General features: G+C 39.3%; 1 protein-coding gene across 6 annotated transcripts in view; it reads right to left on the reverse strand.

The window, feature by feature from the left end:
- The window catches only part of LOC103458589 (AT-rich interactive domain-containing protein 1B-like), a 199298-nt gene that overhangs the window by 125594 nt on the left and 51112 nt on the right, over positions 1-22592 (reverse strand). For 5 of the 6 annotated variants that reach the window (XM_017302539.1, XM_017302538.1, XM_017302537.1 and 2 more), the window contains exons 3-4: positions 21899-22054; positions 5906-6010 (exon numbers count right to left, since the gene is read on the reverse strand). In XM_017302539.1, the coding sequence (XP_017158028.1) occupies positions 5906-6010; positions 21899-22054 (261 nt within the window). The remainder of the gene's footprint in view (positions 1-5905; positions 6011-21898; positions 22055-22592) is intronic. The other variant, XM_017302536.1, reaches the window with a different exon arrangement.

A 22592-nucleotide genomic window follows, 5' to 3' on the forward strand; every position in this document is an offset into this window, starting at 1 on the left:
TGCGTGCGTGTGTGTGTGTGTGTGTGTGTGGTGTTGTGGTGAAGGAGAAGGGAGGGCTGCAGGCTTCTCCAGCTGTGCCCTGTCAATCTTTTATGACCTCACACTCAGAGAAACAGAGGAGGCTAAGGTGGACAGGCGTGAAGGAAGAGACACAGATTATGTTTCTGAATATTTTTTTTTCCTTTTGTTTGATGGAAAATAAGTCAAGGAGGGGCAAATGAGCTCTGAAAGACATACAAGAAGGTTTTGTCACTGTGCGTGCACGTGTGCGCGCGTGCATAACAGTGTGAATAACACACCACTGCTGAAACCCCACAGACTGAATTCAACATCCCTCACCCTGAACAAGTGACAAAAAGATAACCACGTTTCACTTCAGCGCTTCACGCCCTTCCTCTTCCCCCCTCGCTCCCTGCTTCTTCACCTCGCTCTCCCACCCCCAGCTCTCACTCTGTCTTTCCACATGGCTGGCCATCCTCTCCCATGTCCCAGAGGATGGGAAGCTGTGCAGCAGCTTGGCAGGCTGTCAGGGGAGCGCAGGAGAGCTGGGAACATACAGTGACTGGAACAGGAGTGAGACGGAGAGCTGGGGTGGGGATTGTGGGTCTGAAACCCTGTGTCCTCACCTCACTGAAGCAGAGGAAGAAGCAGTTTGGCCCAGGAGCATGAAGGGATAGCTTGGGATTTTTATTAAAACAAAAGGTTCCTATGCAGTGTTAAAAAGTTTGGAGAAGTAGCCTCTGTCATTTTACAGGTCTGGATAAATATGCAAAAGAGGTACCAAATCAGGAATTGGCATTCAGTCTGTAATTGTTTATTCCAATAGACAAGTTTAAGAGTTAAGGATTTGAATAAGAGCCTGAAGGAATTCCTGTTAGAATAAAAAACTAAATAAGTGTCGTGTTTGTGTTGCTTCTTTGTCAGTGGAACCAATAGCTACCATTGAAGCAGATTGAACATATAGATTTTGTATAATAATGTTAAAAATGGAGAAGACACAGCGCAAAAAAAATCTGAAATTATAAAATTCAGCCAGAAAAATGTGAATAAAATATGCAATCAACATCCTCATTCACAATAATATCACAAGTTTTCTTTTCTTACTAATATTGTGCAGATGGGTCACTGACATATTATTGTGTATGAATAAATAATTTCCTTCTTAAATAATTGAATCAGTTTATGACATATATAATTATATTCTATAATAATTGTTTTATGTTTTGGCAGCACCATCTGCCATAATGTCAGGTGGTAAAACCATCCACGTAAATGAGTACACTATGATGACTAATAAAAACTGAGCTTTAAGGTTAATGAACTCAAAGTAAAATATGTTTTCAATTTATGCGTCATTATACAAGAGAGCAGAGGAACAAAAACATGAAGCTTTCATTTTGAAGTTAAAAAGGATGATACATCACCTAATGAAAATCAACTGAACTTTATAGTTAAGTGAAAATGTTTATTGCTCACTCTGTTACATCTATGTATGTATGTCAGTTGATACACTTCCCATGTTAAGAGTTAAAATTATCTTTAAAAAAAAACTGAATTCTATTTAAATGTTTTGTTCTATTTAAAAGCAAAAGCAAAAAAGTGTGTCTAATTTGAAATTAGCTACAATAGTGGGGTGTTTTTCTTTCTTTTCTCTTTTTTTGATACATATTTGGTTCACCATATTATTGTTTTTCCAGAGCTTAAAAAAGAGAAAGACATTAAAACAGCGTTTTCAATTTTACAACTGAAGAATTTTTCGATACATTGCTCCAAAAATTAATTACATTCTTTGTGATAGACCAACTCCTAATTTATTTTTTAAATAACAATGACCTACAAATAATAAATACAATGTGTACAAAATCTACATACACTTGTAATTTACTAAAAAAATATGTCACACTACTAAATTATTTTTACCCCGTATTTAGTTGCCCATTTTATTTCGTATAAAACCACTCAAGGGGTGGATGTGTAATTCACTCAACCTTGTTTTAGAGATTTTTGGGGCATCGTAAGCAGTCATGAATCTGAACACAGCTTGAGGCAAGACGGTTTTAATTGATTACAAATGATAAGATATTAAACAGAGAAGATAAGTTTCTGTGGAAGACCTATCTTCACTTTCAGTTTTTGGTCTCTCTCAAATTAGTCTTAGCTTGAGCCTGTGCATGCAGCTATTGCGCTCACTGCAAGTAAAATAACTGCAAATAAACTCATAACTGGGACTCGATTAAAGAAAAATCCAGAACTGTCCCTTTAAGACAACAAATACAAAGGAATGATGTGGAGAGACCATGGTGTAGAGAGAGAGAGAGGAAAAAAAAAAGGTTGGATCTTTCACCCACATACAAATAATCACTCGCAAACACAGCTGGAAATAACAAGGCAGCAGACGACAGGGCAGCCTGTGCCAATCACGCGCTCCAGCTCCAAAATAATGCCAGCAAACCAACATGTTACCTTTATTGACCAGCAATTGCACACATCCTGGGGAAATCAGAGCAATTTTGAAAATGGCACCACTCAGCCGAGAAAAGCATGATTCCATCAAGTCCCTGTGCAATCTAAGCCGCGATTTCTGATGTATGGCATGAAAGAAAAGCAATCAAATAAGAGTCTTTCCAAAGTTATGACCTTTGACTGGGGAAACAAAATCAAATTTGTAATGATTCCCACACAAAATCAAAGCAGAAGTGCTGGCAACAGGTTAGCAGTTTAGGGAGGGGAATGAATGGGATTTTACAGGCAAGTTTAAACATCTGTTTGTTTGTTTTTCTCTCGAAGGTTGAGCTTTTCTTTTGAGCACCTATCTGATTTCACAACTGTCTTAAAAGACAGTTGACCTGAGGCTAGTTCAGCACAAAGTGGTCCTGGGCTAACAGTGGGCTTCTTACGTGACATGTCTGGGTTGAATAAGTACAGCCCATAAAACCAAAGCCAAGTTGGATCAGCTCTATAGTTCTTCACTGGGTTTCAAATCGATGTAAGCATAATCAGTTTCAAAATGAACAACACATCTAAGACCAATAGAGAAAATGTTTTTACTGGCAGTCGTCCTGTATCAAATTAATGTAGACAATTAATAAAGGTTAATTGTTTAACCAGCAGTGCATTGCATCCCATCTCTGCTAGAAGAGATTCGAGCTGGGAGTCAACAGTCTGACCATTGAGATAACTGCAAGTGTTGTTTGTGAGCATAAAGTTCCAATAGGGAAGAAAGTGTGACGTTAAAAAGTGATATTTACTTTTTGATGTCATGATTTAGCTGCTCTCCAAGCATTCTTCTTACACATTTATCCACAATAATTAGCTGCAGATTGACAGTATTTTTTTTTCTCTGTGTTGGAGCCAAATCAAGGAGAGATATCTCACTACAGATGGTATCTGAGTACTTTAACTTCCCTTCCATCTCCAATGAGTAACTCAAATCGACTTTCAGGGCCAAACAGCATCTTGCTGTGTGCAAACTAACTTCAGACGGAGTCACACAGCTTAAATGTTGTGACAGGGTGTGTCCTCATTCATCACTGCAGAGCAATTTTACCCTTGCATGTCAGAGACTGACTGATTGTGTGTGTGGGGGGGGCAGACTTGCACCAACATTCGATGGCAAGCAAACATGGAGTATTCTGGTGACACAGTTGTATGGAGAAATGAGTGCTTCTGTGCTTCAGCTTTTGTCATTGGTGGTCAACCATTATGAGGTGAATTATAGCCAGATTCTGTTCACCACCAAGTGCTGCTACAATTCTCCAATTGTTGCTGTTTGCTAGGTATTCAGGCTACTGCTCTCAGACATCTTTCCTGACTTCCTGCTTCGTACTGAATAAATGTCCATTTAAATACTGACTTTATGTAGTTAATTCAAATACCAGAGTTTATTTTCATTGTGCTTATCTAAAATGGACGTTGGATTACACTAATTTCCTCATTTGGCATTCTAAAGTTAACATCATGACTCTAAAGCTTCCTTTGAAGGGACAGAACAGCTATCATGAGCTAATGATATATGCCCTTTAAAGTAATTAATATATTAAGTGAACTGATTTTAGATCAGAAAAGCTCCCAATACATAATTGCGCAGTGATGTATATCCAAAAAATTACATTTCAAAAGACATAAGAGACATCATGACTCTCAGTCGTGTAAGTTACTGAAGCCTTTTTTTCCCTTTGGTCTATCTTCAAAAATCCCGCCAGATCACACGGCAGACTCATCCCAAAACAAAAACATGACTCTTCACCGACCCGCTCTCCCTCGCTCCTGGCAGAGAGAGAGAGAGAGACGGGAGAGGGGAGAGGGAGAAGTGGGGAAAAGGATGACAGCAGCTTTAGATCTGACATCAAAAGCAGACGAAAGAGTGAGAAAGGGAGAGAGAGAGAGAGATAGAGGGAGAAAAAAGCGGTTACATCTCCACCGTGACAGCTTGCTAGAAGAGCCTCGCAAAATGCGGAGCAATTTCTCTCTCCTGCTCTCCATCACCGTCTATCTATCCCCCCCTCCATCTCTCTGTGTGTCTCTCATCAAAACTTGCTGCCGATTAGGATCTCTGCGAGCCACGTGCTTCGGGACGAGATGTGAAAACACACAGAGAACCCAAAGGGGTAAAACGCCGGGATTAAAGTGGTGAGGGAATAACGGGGTGATAGTGGCACCGGTTCAAATAGATCGGCCCCCGCGACTGCTGTGGCTCCTCGGCTTGTTCTTGTTCTCTCTCGCTCCGGATTCACACATTGATATATCAAGGCCGTTTCTCATTATAGCATCAGGAGGCGAAAGAGCTTTCATGGAGCTGCTTTAGAGGGGGAGATGGGAGGTGGGAGAGCGGGTGAAAGAGTGTGGGAGAAATTGAATGAAAGAAAAAAGGAGAAACACCAAGATGAAGCCAGATGACACACTATTAGTGCGTTAGGAAGGGAAAAGAGAAGAAAGTATGTCTCACTACCAGTTTGGAATCCCTCGACAAATGATAGATAAGTCAGCACTGATTTGAAACAAAGAAAAGTCAACCGTCAATGTCTGCCGAGACGACCAGCGTGCACAGATTTTAGACGAACTGGTGTGAGGAGAAATTCGCAGCCTAATTGGAGTTTGCACACTTAATTTACTTTTTTCTTGCAGTTTATTCCTCCACTCCAGGGGCTTCTCCAAAGTATCTGGTAAATTAAACTGCACGCACCTCAAGCAGTGCCAATATTTGCGACCATTTGCAAATGTCTATTTGTTGGGAGAGAAATGATGGCGCAAAAAAGCAATTAGTGGAGCCAAAAAAAAGCCAGAGCAACCCTCATACTTCAGATCAAGCTGGTCACACCATTTCTTCTCAATTACTCCTCCAGTCAAGCTGCTCAACGATTTTTTTTTTTTTTTTTAACTCAGCCAAACATTAAGAGGTTGGCGCATGTGGGTTCGAGTGTGCTCAGAAAGAATGCCTTCGCTTGGTGCATATGCTTGTCTGTGCATGTGGGTGTGTGTGTGTGTGCGTGTGCGTGTGTGTGTGTGTGTGTGTGCGTGTGTGTGTGTGGGTGTGTGTGCGTGTGCATGAGAGTGGATGTATGCTGCTTGGCTGTGGCGAGATAAACAGTGTCCTTTTTGCCTTTGGCATGAACACCAGTCAAAACACAGACGTAAGCTCTGACATGAGCAGTCAAATCCCCTGAGATGTCAGACAAAGAAGCGGGTCACAAGGTGAGCAGAGGATTCTGATTAGACAAAAGAGCTTTAAGCCAACATTGCAGAGTCAGATGGTAATATATTACATATTGTGGAAAGATAAAAGAAATCCTCTTCTCTTTTTGTAGTTTCAAAACGTGAAGTGTACTTGTATCATCGGAAAATTCCTGTAGTGTGGTGTAGATTTAAAACAACAGTGCTTTTTGGGATGGTGCGGACAACAACTCACCGGCAGACTGGAAGGACGGTCCTGGGCGACTCCGACCTCGTTGCTGGTCTTCCCAGAATTCCCCGGACCAGGTCCTCTCATGCTGTAGTTTTCCTGCTGAGCCTCCTAACATGATAGACAAAAAGAAAACACATTAGAAAGGAAATAAAGTACTTTTGCAGTTATATTTGCACACATAAAGTTTGCAAATATACTTTGTGTGCAAATATGAAGTATATTTTTGATTCTGTTTAATGCTCTATTGAGACAGAAATATAAAATGGCAAAACCCTCTCTGATAAACTGTTCTGCATTTTCTGTTCTGCAAAAAAAAAACAACAAAAAAAAACTGAGATTGAATGTGCTGCAAAATATCTGAAAATATTGAGCTTTTTTCAGAGATGAACTAAAAAAATCAGCAAGTTTTTTTTATTATTATTATTATAGCTTTAGAAAAGTCAATCATCTAATTTGAGTACATTTATTCAGTGGCAAAACAAAAAACATCCCATCAAGACAAAGTTTTTAGCCAGATTACTCGTGTCACAATTGTTGTCCCAGATTACTTATACAAAATAAATGTAACAGAATCATTTAGTCAGTTAAACTTTACTTTTCTGCAACAAGAGTTTGTTAGAACTTTTTGTAAATTCCCTGAGCATAAATATCCCAACACAAGTCTGTTTCTCTTAAAAAGAGGAACATGTTACAAAAGCATGGAAGATATTTTACATGTTTTTTTTTTGTTTTTTGTTTTCCCAAACATGTAACATTTCAGGATGTTTTACCAAGCAAAAATCAGTGACTTCATAAATACAGCATGTCAACACCACGAGCTGCTAATAAGGCAGGAGCATCATAACTGTGTTAAAGTGCTGAAGGGATAGAATAAACTGTTAGACATTCTTAGGTTTACGAGGCTGTAACAGTCTCTGACGTTCCTGGCTGGATGGAGTCAAAACGCAAACGGCACACTGTGTACGAAGGAATACGCAGAAACCTCATTGGAACGCACGCCGATCAGCGCATCACGCCGACCAATTCATTTCAACCAAATCCAGCCTAACCACCCACTAATCCTCCAAACATGCACACTCACATACAAACCCACATCGAGACATGCACTCAGTCCCATTGTTCAATCCAAGTCATTTTCTTTCCCTCTGTAATCACAAGCCTATCTAGTGTAAACCAATTTTCTCTGCATTGTCGGAGGTGTTGCCCTCTCTCGCTCCCTCCGTCTGCGTCTCTCCCTCCTTCCCTCTGCCTCTTTTCATTCACCATGAAGGTCGTTCCTCCATCATGTAAAGTGTCGGCAGCACAATGGCAACTTGTTAAAGAGCTCTGAGTGGAGGGATTAGTGATAACTGATCAGCGAGTCGCGGCGAGAGATCACACACAGCCGTTCACGCACACAAACAGATGCAACACGCGCTACACACGCAACCATGTGTTTATGTGAAACACACACAACTCAAAATCCATCTCTCCCCTCCAGTTTGATTTCTTATCCATGGTGTGATTATACTGTAGTAGGTGGGCAATATTTCTGTCAGCAAGGTGATATCATTTTATAGCAGTAGATAATCCTTCACAGCAGGAGATGTATCATGTGAAAACCGGTCTATTATTAACTGTAAAGTCATTTTAGCTTCAGGATGAGTATGAATGATGAAGGAATGATCGGGACCTTTTAAAGAGTTCATTTCATTCTCTTATGCAAACCTTTACAAACTCATTTAATAGCTGCTAATAATAGTAAAGAGCATTCATCCAATTATTACTTGTAATTAAGTCAAAGTGTCCGTGAAATTAAATCCTATACGTGTGAGTTTTTATACATGCTCGTGGCAGTCCCTACTATCTCAGAGTGTAAATTCAAAATGCAAATTATTTTTAAATTCCTAAAAATAATAATAAAAAAAAACTCGACACACATGCTTTATTTGTCTAATAATTTGATGATGGTCTGATAATTGCTTGATTAAATTTGAAATCTATTTGGATAAAAGTTCCTTATTTCAAATAGTAAACTCAAGTTATAGTTTCAAATAGAACTGTATAAAACTTTACCTAAATGCAATATCTTCCTGAATTGAGTACGCTTTTTTGCATAAGTATAGTAACAGCTGTTTATTTCAATAAAAATTACAACTGGGTCAATGACTCAGTGCTTACTTGTGTCTCTTTTCGGGGACCGAGTCACAGATGGACTGAATAATGCCATAAACAAAAAAGAAAATGGTGACAGCTTTCCTGTTTCTTTCCCATAGAAGAACATACAGGTCAGTAATTCTAAACTTATCTTAGCATTTTCCTTGGCTGGGTCAAAGACAGACCAACTGCTGCCATTGCCATTAATTCAATTCTCATTTAAATTCACTGAAGGTATGCATGGGTCAGTGCTTCAGTGTTAAGTTATGTTTTTTTACTTTATAGAAACCTCACAGAGCTATTGGTGCCATCAAATTTCTGCATTCAATCTATTTTAATTTCCCAAAAAGCACTCCTGGCTTAGGGTTTCCTTGGCAGAGCCACAGAATGAGCTTTTGCTGTGATCAACATTGTGCATGTTCTCCATTTTTCTTTCTCACAGAAAGTGCATCTGGCCCGCTGTGTCAGTATTTAGCTGTGTTTCTATTCTTAAAGAAAGCATTGACAGAGTTTTGCTTTAATCAGCTACACAAACTGTTTGAATTGTATGTCTTTCCTAAAATATATGGGCCTTCTGCAGTGTTTTGGTCTTGAGTTATGTTTCTTTCCTCAACAGAAATTTTGATTAGTTTTGACACACTTTTTTTGTCTTTCTCTGGAAAGTATACTTGACTCAGTGTAATATTTTTAGTTGTATTTCCTTCCAGGAAAAAGCTATTGATGGTTCAAGATGCCATGTTTTGCTCAGCCTCCTCATACTTTCCCAAAGCAAGTACCCCTGGTTACAGATTTTAGTTCCTTCCCTTTGAAGCCACTTGAAGCTGTTGAGGCCATTGATTTCTTGGACTCACATTTTGTTTCTTTCGTTTTGTTTTTTTGTTTTTTTTCTTGTTGTGTCTGCTCACTCCGCACTCATGTCTCAAATAGTCTGGGCAGATGGGTATTTCAACCAGAACATCCATCAGCGGTTTCTTCTTCTTTTTTTCTTTAAACGAGTTCTGGTCCAACCCCGTCACTGCATGCTTGTTCGGAAAGAAGGGCTGCTGCAAAATCATTGATTTGCAATCATCTAGACTTCTTTCAATAACTTTTAACCATTTGTTATTTAATGTTTAACTGAACTCTATTGTTCAGTTAATTGTTTTGCGATTAATCTGTTTTGCAGATTGTAAGCACTAGACTGCATGTAATTGGAGCTGAATCTGACTTTATACACACCTGTACTGTATATAAGAGGTTGCACTAGACTTGTATGTTGTCCGTCATTTTGACTAATAGGGTCAAAAAAAAAATCCTTTCATAATTAATTTTTATAAATCTACTTTGGAAATGATAATAATTACCCTTAACTGCATAATATAACATGCTGGGACACATCAACTTTTATTCCAATACGGAATATGAACACACTCCCCTCCTAAACATGTTTGAAAGCCGGAGGGGAACCGCAGTAACTACCAGATCTGGTTCAGTTAGAGGACCGTACATTGTCCTAGAGGTGGGTGGGCACTGAAAGATGCTTGACAACAGGACCACAACACAGAAGACCTTTTTTTATGTTAGCTTCTGTGTCAAGCCCCTGAGCAATCTGTGTTTATATGTGCACACAAACATCATAGATGCATGCCCAACATTAGCCTTTTATTACATGGCTGGACGTGTTTGAAGTAGAAGGCCTGCGCCGACACAAATACACCTCCACAGGTAAATAAAGGCAGGAGGTAGAGAGGACAGGAAGATGCGTGGTGGCCTTCTGATGAGTGGACGCACATGTGGATGGCTCATGAAGAAAAATGCACACACACACACGCACACACACACACGCACACACCCACACACACACACGGGGAACCGAGAATAGAAAAGAGGCTGCTGACTCAAGTTCAATATTTACACAGGAGTGAGTCTCTAGTGTTTGTGTGTGTGTGCATGAGCGCATATGTGCGTGGGCGTGCATGTGTGTGTGTGTACTCTCGGGGGTTTTAAGTGGGTCAAAGTGAGGTTAGCGTCTTACTACTGTTTACGGTCGTGTTCTTACATCATAACAGTTAAATATGTGATGAACACAGAAGACAGGGGATACAAAGAGAGATGAAAGAGAAGTCTGAAAGGTTAGACGCAAAGGAGACACAGATATTGTGAATCCCTGACTAGAGACAAAAGATGAAAACTGAATTGAAAAAGTGAGAGCGAAAGTACATAAAAACCAAATGAAGGAGTGCTGCAATTGCGTCCTTTCATTTGAGTTTTTTTACAGTCCATTGTCTCAAAATCCCATTTCCCAGCTAATTTAGAAGCCTCTAAAATACACTCCACTCCATACCTTAAGCCTAAGGCCACAGCTAATCCTGTCTTCACACACGCACACACTTGCAGCGACACTCATTCATCCTCAGTGCTTTTGAAAAGACTTCATCTTGGCATAGTGGAAGCGAATGAAGGATATTGAAGGAAAGCGTTTGAAGTACATGAGGGAATGCAGGAATCAAACTGTGAGTTAAATGCTATTAGACAGCTGTGTGGAAAGGCAGTGTAATATTAGATTTGATTGAATAGATGACTGCTGAATGTGGTGTAATATATATAGAGCCGGAGAGGTTTTATGCAGAAGTAAATCAATATTGCACCAGCAACTCAAATCAGGCGCAAGTGAGAGTCAAGCAGGGAGCGGAAAGCAGAAATGCGTTTTTATCGCTCGCAGACAGTTTTTTTTTGTTTGTTGTTTTTTAGTCCAAAACTTGAGCAAACTATGTTTTAAACATAGCTTGCATCATAACCCAGCTTTTAAGTTAATTGTTTTTGCATTGTTTAGATTCTCTGGTGGTAAATTAGCAGACGAGGACACGAACACTAATCAGTTTCACACTTTCCCCTTGCCGCTCACACCTCATTTAAGGAACTTCTTTTGCACCTTTTTGGCTGACTGCCAACCACGTGTTCTGGCAGGGGAGCCAGGTGAAGCACACGCCACGCTTTCCTAATTTCAATTCACGCTCTTAGAACAGAAAAGCAGAGAAACTGGCATGACAGCATGTGAGCGTTTGATGTCATTGGGTGAAAAAGAGAAAGCAACCAAAGCAATTTCCCAGATGTTAATCTTTCGTCTTCTAACAGTCAGTATTGGATGTGCCTTACAGAAACAAAACTTGTCACAGTATATGTATATATATATATTTTTAATTCTTTAGCTTTTAACGTTTAATCCCTTGTGCAGAGCCCTGTTCTGCTCTCGGCACTTTTGCTTTTTAAAACTTTGTGTGCAAAACAAAAATTGTTGTCGCGCTGCTCCATTTTGCTTCATTTTCAACAGTTTTCATCTTTGCAAGAATCAAAATCACTCAGTTATGTTTCATCTTGGCTGGTCCACACATTTTCCTCTCAGATTTTTCTTCCTCTTAAACGAATTCCCCCTCGTCACCTTTGGGACACCTCTGCATTTTCTTTCTCTCAGTCTTCATCAATGCCACATCCATCCTTCCCTTCCTCATCTCTCCCCGTCTCCACTGCTCTTTTCATGATTACCAAATAAATTAGTCATCTTCCTTTCCCCTGCACCTTGGCAGATGCAAATCTCTATCAAATACCATGCTAATGCCATTAATATTCATTAAAAATTAAGCTTAATTGCATCTCTTTAAGAGAGGTTCCAACACACACTACTTCACCATATCCCTTGCACACAAGCATATATGATCATCTTCAGGGGGACAGGGAAGGTGGTTAGAGTTTGTGAGAAAGTGGCCAAAGTTGAACGAGAGCTCTGGCAATCAGCAGCTATATCTTGCCGGTAATCAGATACCCTGCTGGGATAATAAGTTGGCTAGAGGAGGAAAATCAAACCACCAATGTGAAAACATGAAAGTTACTCACTATGGATGGTGTATTCCACCCTGAAACCAATATTCAAAGACTATACACTAAGAGCACATAAATATATGTTTTCAAACATACAGTAATATTCAATACATTAGAATATGAGTTCCAATTAGTTTTGTCTGATTCAAAAATAACTCATTCTGTATTAAAATGTCTTTTTTTGTTTGTTTTGATGTAATATTCTAATCTTAATTGTTGTGTTTAGGAAAGATATCATCATAATTAACAGAAATAAAGGCTTAACATATCCTCTGCATGTAATTAATCGTGCTCCACTTAGTTAATTGAGTTACTAAAATAAACCTTTCCACAATATTTGAATTTATTGAATATGACTCGCTTAGATCAAAATATTCGCATGTAAGTCACTTTGAGCTAAAGGTCAAGGGGATTGTTTGTTTCTAAAGTTTCTTAAAAAAAAGAAAAGCTGCAGTGTGACATGGATGTTCACAGACAATCTCCATATGGACTCGAATGGTTTTGCAAAGAATTGGCTATTTGAATCTCTAGATGTGCAAAGTGTTGAGTGTTTTTAGATATTTTTATTAACATTTTTGAAAGTCATATAGCAATGTCCTTCACAGTTATGTAAGACATTTATTTCCTGTTGCACCAAATTCATGCAAAATATATGAAGGTTGGTTTGACAAAATTTTAAGGGTTTAAAGGGTGTGAATACTTTTTGCAAGGTGATGTATTCACTGTGTCCTATTTAAAAATCAAGACACCTCTGATGTCCATATGATCAATTATCACAGAGTATATGGAGAAGTCATAATACTGACTTATTCTCATGATTTTAGGACTTTATTCTTATAAGTTTACTTTTTCGATTTTCTTCATAGCCCTTATTACCCAGTCATAGATCAATAACCAAATGTTCTGTAAAAAACAAAGTTTTTGTAGTAGTCCTACCTGTTCTATCATTACCATAAAAAACATACTTGTTTAACTTTATACTGGCTAAGCTGTTGACAAGAGAAATGTGCTAAAATCTTTGTTGAATAAAAAAACAACAACAAAAAAACTTTGCACAAAACAGCATTTTCACATCAAGCTGGAGGTGGGGAGCAGGACATCCATATTCAACAGTCTGCTTTAGTTCTGATACACATTCAAGCCAACACCAATCAGCCTGAAACAACATTCAAGAGCGAGAGCAAAAATGATTACGGCTATTTTTCTGCTTCTAAAATAATATCCAAAAGCAGTTTTTGTTTCTAATGTGTTACGTTTTTACAAAAGTGTTTTCTAATCTATTTTAAACAGAATTTCTACATTCTGAATTTTCATAGGACAACCTGACCAACTGCAGGCCCATGCGACTGTAAAAGGTGACCATTAGAATGGAAAAAAGATGTGTATAGCACATCGCCTGCATCAGTATATGTTTTTAACACCAAGTGGTGTGTGCAGCTGTGTGAGTTTGTGTGTGCTTGAAGCCTATCTTAATAGGTCCATTTGTAGCAGGGCCTGTTCTAGTGCCGTGTCCTTCAGATTGGATTCTATCTCAGCAATCCCCCTGACCTTTAGCTCAAAGTGACTACAAGAAAAGACCTGAGCTCTGCCACAAGATCCTCACAAGCACATACACACACAACCGCGAGGAAAGTCTTCATTATATATATAAAAAAATGATATAAACGCACTCAGAGACTCAGAGGAAAATTAATATGCACACATTTACTTTACTCGACACACTCCTCTGCATTTGTACGGGCTTTCCCTCAGGGATGATGTCAGATGGAGCTAACATTGCCAGGGTTTTTGCTTTTATTCTCCTACACAAGCCAATCAAATCAAAGCCCGTCTTCACTTCACACACGTTTTGCAAGTCCCTGTCACCAGAAGCCCTACCACCCGTTCTCTTCAACTTGCTTTGGCATACCGTTATAACTAGTGTACACCCACATGATTTTTGCTAAAGCGCTGAGGGACGATGGCAGTGTTTTGGCGAGCGTGACTTTGACTGTGACATTTTTTTGGGGGGGGTACTGTCTGTTTTCTCTTTTGGTCTGTGAAGTCTGAATCCAGGAACAAATGTAGCGGCATTTCCTAACAAATGGCAGCTAAATGAGGCCCCTAGGGTGCCGCGTAGCTAACTATCGCTGCACCCCCCACCCCACACCTTTATTTTTGAGCCATTATGATTGTCCTAACCGTTCCAAAAACACCTCTCTCATTCTTGTTCATTTGCATTTGAATTGCAGCTCCGCAGTACAAAAACAAACATAAATCAAAAAATGGGGGGAAGAAAAGAAGGGAAAAAAAAAAAAACTGGCAAATTCTGGCCGAGCAATTAGCGAATGTCAGTCAATGTTAAGGTAAACAAAAAAAAGAGACGCTAAATTAAAAACATTGCATTCATTTTGTCGCACACCCACACCCACACACACGCACACATATTACAAAACTGACACAGTATACAGTTCATATATATTTATTTTTTAGTTTCATCGTTTAGTTTTTGCTTCAAAACTCATCAAGCTTAAGTGCTCGTCTGTGGTGGCCAATCAGAGTGCGGCAGGCCCAGGGTTGCCGTGGCGATACACGGGGACATTTAGAGGACTCCGATAAACTCTGCCATTTAAAAGGTTATGACAATTAACGCGGCTCTCCGCAAATTACCACTGCCAGACCTTTACCCACGGACGTCTCTCTCCCTCTTATCACCTCGCGCCCAGCCTCGCTCCCTCTCTCTGCCTCCTCCTCACTATCTCGCCATATGCCCTCCATTTCCACAGCCTGTCCTCCTTTACTCCCCCCTCTGCTGCCCCCAGCCCACCCGACCCTCCCTACACCCCCTTACACCCAGCAGCACTTTTATTATCCTGTTAATTAACAGACTTCTTCACTTAATATTCAAATGCTGACCAATTAATGACATTGAACTTTGGGCACTCCCCCTCCACACACACCCACCTACAAACCTTTGTTTCAGTTCCCAAATCACACACACACACACGCACACGCATGCTAATACACTGCTTCCTGTCTCTCATTTCCTTCATTTCGTCCCCTCAGCCTTCCCTGCCATTGCCAAGGTGAGCTCCCATTTCTGCGTGATTGAAAGAGAGTGTGAGTGTGTGTGTGATGAGGGGTAGCCAGGGGTGGCTGAAGCAGCAGAGCAAGTATACGACGAGGGGGTAATAAAGCCAGAGGGGTGGGTCGAAGTAAGGCACGATGGCCTTTTAATTAACCTGGTGTGATTAAAAGCGGGGGTGTGTGGTGGGTGGGTGCAAGGGCGAGGGAACGGGACCTGCTGCTACAGCCGGTTGGGGGGCTGAGAGGTGACAGACAGGAAATGGGAAATAACACGAGAAGTAATGAACATTACAAAACGTGGACATGTGGGCATTCTGTAGGTTTTATGCAATTTTTAATAATTACAATAACAAAAATTTTAAAAACCGAGATCAATTACATTATCGCACAACAGCACAACAATTCAATATAATGATTAAAACTGTATTTAGTAAATGAAAAAAATCTGATAAAAGAAATTATTAGATATATTAAATGAAAACTGATCATTATTGTTCCAATGTTTCTTCTCTATTCATGGATAATGGCTTTCTTGTGGTTTGCTGGAGTCAGGAAACCATTTATGAGGCTTTCAAACACTTTCCAGGATGATGGTTGTCAATTACTTGATGTTTATTATGTGAAGCTTTTACAAATCTTTTGGCCCATTTCATGTTGTCAGACAGGTGCTTTTATTAGCAAATGATTTTGTGGGTCTATAGGTCAGGCGTTTTTTCAACCGAGGGTGTGTCCAATAAAGCTGGAAAAAAAATAATGTATATTAACAACATAATAACACAAATTATAAATAATATCAATATTATTTAACAAGGCGGTTTGATTCTGAAGATAAAACTTTAAAGTTAAAACATAATTGTAATGCAAAGGAGAAGGCATTCTACGTTGTGTTTATGAGAGGCGGTACGTGACTGCTGCTATAAATAATAATGTTGATGTGACGTTTATGGTGCAGGGAAACGGAGTTAATGCATTAGTACAGTACAGTAATATTTGTACAAGCAATAACAGCTTGTATAAATACTTTTTCCATGATTTGCCCACATAGTACTAGCCATTCACAGTCTTTAGAGGTTGAATTTTAACTGATGTTAAGCACTCAACAAAAAATGTTGACAAATTAAAATCTTTAACAGTCTTAAATAATTAGTCGCTTATTAGTCATGTTTTTTTTTTTTTTCATTTTAAATTCATAGTTAACAGGACCAAAACCAATCAGTGGCTTACTGAAAAGCAGACTCGGCCAAACCGATTCTGAGCTTGGTAAAATACAGCAAGGCTTTTTGAAGAAAGAGTGACATTACTAAAAACACACAAAAAAATTTTGAGATGAAAAATTTGCGACTGAAAATTTTTTAGCTTTTTTTTTTTAACAAACGTGTAAGACCGTTCTTATTTTTCAGATGTACTTACACACAGACAAAACTCATATTGTTGTCTCTGTTGTATCAAAATATGATATTTAATTTATTGTTGAGCACGCCAAAAAAGCTAAAAGAAGTACTAATCAAATAAATGGCCCATGAGTACTTTCAACCAAAATGTTTGAAAACGACTGCTTTTCCACAGGTGAAAAAATTGACTTCTTATCAACCTGTAAAACTCACTGGGTATGAATGGAGTTTCACCAATAAACTTGTCTTGACTGGTTTTCTTGTCAACTGACACCAGATAAAAAAAAACATTGCTGCACGTCATCCCAGTAAATCAGCTTCTATCTGTGCAAGTCCCTGTAAAGTGAGCATGTCCCCTCCAATCAGCTCAGAGTTCATCTATGCTAAAGCACCAGTCCCCAGGGCCCACTCTCAGACAGGAAGAGGAAATGGTAAAAGTCAATAGAGCAATTGGGATCGGTTTCACACAGAGGAAAGTGAAAAAAGGACTTTGAAAAAAAAAAGCTCACTGCTTTTTTTTTTTTTTCCCCCAAAGACCAGCAGTCAAATTTGAGCCTCACTTGAATAGAGCACACGATCTACCACAGATTCTAAAGAACACTAAAACAAAGTGCAGCTAAATTCTGTTTAACGTTATGAGTCTATAAACATCAGTTTAACACACTGTTTCTCAATGAAAATTAAATGGTGTGTGCTCCAAGGGAAAGCTGATCAAAGGCAGAACAACATTATGAGTTTAGGTCTGGCAGATGGCCAGAGTTGCTTTTCACCTGCTCTACTCAGCTGCACAGCCTACTCTGTTACACTTTGCTGTATGCAACCCTGTAAAGCAAATATGCTCCATAAAATATCATCTTCCTCAGATTATGCCCTTCTGACAAATTATTAAATTGTTCTGCTATGAATTAAAGGCTATGAATGAGGAAATTTTATCTGTCATTAGAATGAAGTGTCATTATAATATCTGTAGCTCATTTGAATCAGCTAAAAATCCAGATACAAAATCTTGGAACTAGAGTGAATCAAAGAGTCACTGACCATAAATTGAGAAAAAAAGAGGTGAAACTTTCCAGGGGCAAGATAAACAACCAGAGGTATTCCAAGATTTCATCCAATACCCAAAAGAACCCAGAAGTAGATTAATGATTTAGTAATGAGAAACAAGCCAAAATGGTCTAAATGGCAGAGTTTCAAGGGCACAACCACTGCTGACTAAAAGGATCACAAAAAACAAACAAACTAGATAATCATATAGATTTTTGGCAAATATTCTGTGGGCTCACAAGACAAACATTTTTTAGAAAGTTTATACAGTTGACTCTGACATAAAACAAGCAACATGAAAATGAACATCACACTTACAGTCATGCACGGTGGTGGCAGTGTAATGATCTGTGGTTGTTCAGGAACTGGATGACCGACTCTAACTGATGGAATCATAAATTCTGCTCTGTACTAGAAAACCCCCAAGGAAAATGTCTCACACTCAATTTCTGATGTTATACAGCAGGACAATAATCCATTATGCACCAGATAGTCCCAAAAACAAACTAACATTGGCCTAGTCAAAGTCTGGATTTGAATCAAGTTTAGATGCTGTGACCTGACATTAAACATGCTGTTTGTGCTTGATTTACAAAAAAAAGCAAAACAAAAAGTGCAAATCTCTGAAGGTGCACATACTTTTCAGTGGCTCTGTACCTCTTTTATGCTGCCATCAGTATATCTGGTAAATAGTTAGCATTTGTTTTTATGGCCTGGACTTTTGTTTTTTTATTAAGCTGGCTCTAAGGTCAAATATATGCCAATTGGATGGCTTTTGTCCAGTGCATAATGAAGTTTCAACATAATAAATTAGGTCACATACTGTCTAAAGCTATTTACAGACTCATTTTCTTTACCTTTTTCATATCTATTTGTAATAGAGTATGACAACTGTAAGGAGACCCTTTTTTCAAAGCGCTAATTAGAAAACTCTAGTTATTTAAATATAAACTAGAGCCACTCTTTTTCTCAAACACCAGTTCAACGATATCTTCTACTCTCGACTATCATATGCTTTTAAAATTCTCTTCTCCAAAGTGGTGCTACATACATTTTTATTTTCTGTATGAATGCTGATATCTTTGAAAATGTCTTTTTTATCCTGTTTTTCTCCTTGCAATCAGATGAGGTCATGAGAGGGCAACAGGCTCAAAGAAGGAAGGCATTTTTGCTCCATTTCGTTACAAAAACCAGCTAATAGCAGTTGTTGCACAGCAAACTCTGTGTCAAAGGCAGCTGGAATGGTTCCATCAGCGAGAGGATGTCCTCTGGCTGGGGTTAATGGGAGTGGAGTAGGGGGAAAACGAACTGCTGAGAGCGCCGGAAGAACAAAATAAAGAACTTTTCAGCTTGGATTTCTCAGAGTAATGCAGGGTCAGAAAACAGGGGTCAAAACCACAATGACATCGTAATCTGGCGTGCGCTGGCGATTGTGCACGGGTGCGTGCGTGTAATCCGTTCGGTGCGGCTCACATCATGTTTCATTTCAGCACAGAAATCACAGGCAAAGGTCACCGTTTGACCTTTTCACAGCTCAGAATTGCGGCACCACGCCTGCCTGATTAGTGTACGCGCAGACACAAGCCGACACACACGTGTGGATGCTGAAAAAGACGAACACAATCGCTCAGGACTGAAAAATGAAAGTAATAACACAAAGCTCAAAGCATACAAAAAAAAATCATCTTTTTGTAATCTTGCCCAACTCTGCTGTGCGAGTTCAATTTTCAGACATGTTTACCTCTTAGATACAAAATCAAAAACAAGGACTGAGCCTCTTTGTTGTTTAAATTCATTCTGATATCTTCTTAGTATTTATTTCATACTTTAAAACCTTCACTGAACAGAGAATTTGCAAACCTAAAGTCCTAAAGCCATTGCACACACTAACTTATGTGCAAAATGTCACTTTTTAATGGTTGATCAAATGTATTTAGTCATTGATCTAAACTGAGATTGAAGCTTGGATGTAATTTACAGGAAAAATATTCAACGTTTCACCCTTTTTCCAAAGATATTCTTGCCCGTTTCCATTTTCAGAAAGTATTTTCAGTAAGTTTATTATGAAGTGGACTGCTGATTGGTGAGCCAGACCTTTAACGAGTAATGGGAAAGTATAGAAGCTAGAGGCTTATTAGCTGATAAAAATGTGTGAATTTATTGGCTATATTGTGCTGGTGTGCAGATAGAAGCTAGGAGTTCACAGACATCGCCCGCTGCGCTGCTGAAGCACAAAATGCTTTATAGCTGTAACACATACCGCTGGAAGGATTTCTTGATTATAGGTAAAACCAGCAGGATGTAGCAATGATGCAAATGTGCATGTTGATTGAAATATAAAATACTGTGCATGCATTGCAATGAGAAACGACAGGAAGCCTGCTCTGTGGTCACCTCAGAGGTTGGCATAGTAACCAATCAGGAACCTATCAGCACAGGTGAAATGAGACCTGAGCCAATCAGTGCGTTCGGGCTGAACTACCTAGAGTATAAATGTCAACGTGGGTCAATTGCCGCCATATCATCAGCCATGATGAAAACACACCATTACTGTCGGAAAATGTCAATGTGGCCATGGATCCTAGCCTCTCCTTGTTAAAGTGAACAACGTTTGCTCAGTAAGCTGTAAAATATGCATGTGTGTGTGTGTGTGCGTGTGTGTAGGTGTGTGCGTGTGTGTGTGTGTGTGTGTGTGTGTGTGTGTGTGTGCGTGTCGTAGGTGAGGAAACAAGAGTAAGAGTCACAGCCAGATTGTCTCTGACACTGTATGTAAATTATAAGCTAAGATTTACAGTTTCCTTTCTGTAACTACCTGCCATTGTGCTCAGTGTCTTTCTGTATGGCCGTTTTTTTTCTTAGTGAATATTGCAATTTGAATGAAAAAAGCATTTATCTTGGTAAATTAGAATATGAATGCCTTCGCTATTGTCAGATAGCATCAGCTTGTGCAGATTTTAAACATATCTGCACATAATTTAGATGCATGTCTTTAACACCTGGGATGAAAAAAGACATTTGGAACGATACTTGAACAACAGTGAACTGCAATGACGACGCGTGTTTAATAAAAATGCCTGATCCCTGATATGGAAATTTTTCTACAAAACAAAATTTGTTATAACTTCCTGTGACAAAATCGCAATCAGCTTTATTGACTAAGTTTGTATGCACAGACATTTTTTGTCCGGATCCAAAATAATACATGGTAAAAATGAAATAAATACTTTGTCCTGTTTTGTTGCATACTGATACTATCCACTTGCTTGCAAGCTTTATCATGCATAAAAGGTTTCCTTGCAATCATAAAATAAAAACCTCTTTGTCTTTCTGGAAAGACTGTTGCTGTTCTCCGTTTTGCTTGCTTTCTATTTTCTCTCATTGCAGTCTTTTCTACCTTGTTCTTTTCTTGCTCTTGTTTTGTTTTGCTCTCCTCTACAATGACTCGGTGCTGGGCTGTGGCCCACAGTTCCTCTATGCAGCTTGACATATCCCCCATGCTCAACAGTGGATAAGAAACACATTGGCAGGCTTCACTTAACTCCAAAAAATACAACTCCTTGAACCCCAGCTACAGAATGGAAATGTTCCACAGAAAAGCAGCTGGAAACTTAGAAGGAAATGTCTCAATCCATATCTGCACTCCAGACCCTCTGTTGTTCTGAGAGTTGGCTTTTCATCTGATGGACTTCAGTGCATACAAAATCTCCAACATATGTGGACGTAGTACTGAGACATGTACAGAATAAAAGCCTAATCTATCAAGAGTGATTATATTCATTTTGCTAAGCCTTTAATCTAAACCTTAAACCTTTAAATCTAATGTAACATAGACCTTTTACAGAACATTCAATTCAACAAACAAAAAAGTAAGTAAATTATTACAAATATGAATATGCAATTATCTTCAAAGAAAAATAGTGGAATGTGTTAAGTCAATATATGCAATCTCAAATTTCTAAATAAATTAAACAGGAAGTGCTTTTATTTTGAAGGGGGAGTACTGTGCTAATTGGTGCTTCATACAGCTGGAGAAAACGGTGACCACTCCAACACTTTCTCTTCCGTCTCATTAAAATGCCTTTAAACCACAGCAAAAATCCATCCATCCATCCATCCATCCATCCATCCATCCATCCATCCATCCATCCATCCATCCATCCATCCATCCATATATATCAATATCTGCCTGCCTCCAGCGGTCTATGGGCGAGAGGCGAGGTACACTCTGGATAGGTCACCAGTCCAACACAAAAATATGATGGCAAATATTTGGGAGGCAGGGTACACTCTGGACACACAACACACTTATTTATAGACCTAAAAAACCCCAAGTCAGGGTTTGAACCCAGGAGCTTCTTGCTGCAAGGTGACAGGACTCAAATGTTTTAATACCTTCTACAATTTTTTTTCTTAACAACACAGGAGAGATTTCTTTTGGCAATAAACTGCAGCATGCACCTTTGTCTTTGTAGTGACAGAGTGTTCTGTGTGTGAGTGACACTACCTGCTGCGGAGGTGGTCGAGGCTGCAGGTAGGAACTCTGGGACGGGCCTGTGGGAGTCTGCTGAGGAGGACTGAAGTACGGAGGGGTTCCCTGCTGCCCGCCTTGCTGCTCTCTGCTGAACCCTCCCATCGACTGCTGGCCATATGGTGCAACCTGCTGAATTGAAAAAAAAGAAAAAAGAAATCAAACTTATTAGAGGGGAAATGTTGATACAACTGCTACTCAGTTCTAATCATTCATGTTAAACAGCTTGTATTTGCATTAACTTCTTCACAACTCTAAGAATCCGACAAGACAGGGAGGAGTAGGAGCTGATGGAGTTGTGCTGTGGTCAAAAGTCTCACAAAAGGAGTCTCTAACTTGCTGAGGAATGCTTTTGGCATGGAGATAAGAAGCAGAAACGTTGCCCAAAGCCACACAAAAACTACGCAAATAATATTTTCTAATATCACCAATTGTCCCTGAGTTGCAGACTCTAAAAGGGGGAAGGCAAACACCAGCCTCCGATCAGCCCTCCGCCTAATGAATTCCTGCTGAAGACACCTCTAGCTTTATGTCCTCCAGTTTGCCAAATGCATCCACCTCTTTACATTATCTCTGACTCGGTCAACTCACAGATGAGTTCAGAAGTGCTAGATATTACTGCAGGTCCATCCCAGGCCGTAACCTTAACGAGGGACACGTGGATGATTGG

The sequence above is a fragment of the Poecilia reticulata genome, linkage group LG22 (genome assembly GCF_000633615.1).
Source record: "Poecilia reticulata strain Guanapo linkage group LG22, Guppy_female_1.0+MT, whole genome shotgun sequence".
Lineage (NCBI taxonomy): Eukaryota > Metazoa > Chordata > Actinopteri > Cyprinodontiformes > Poeciliidae > Poecilia > Poecilia reticulata.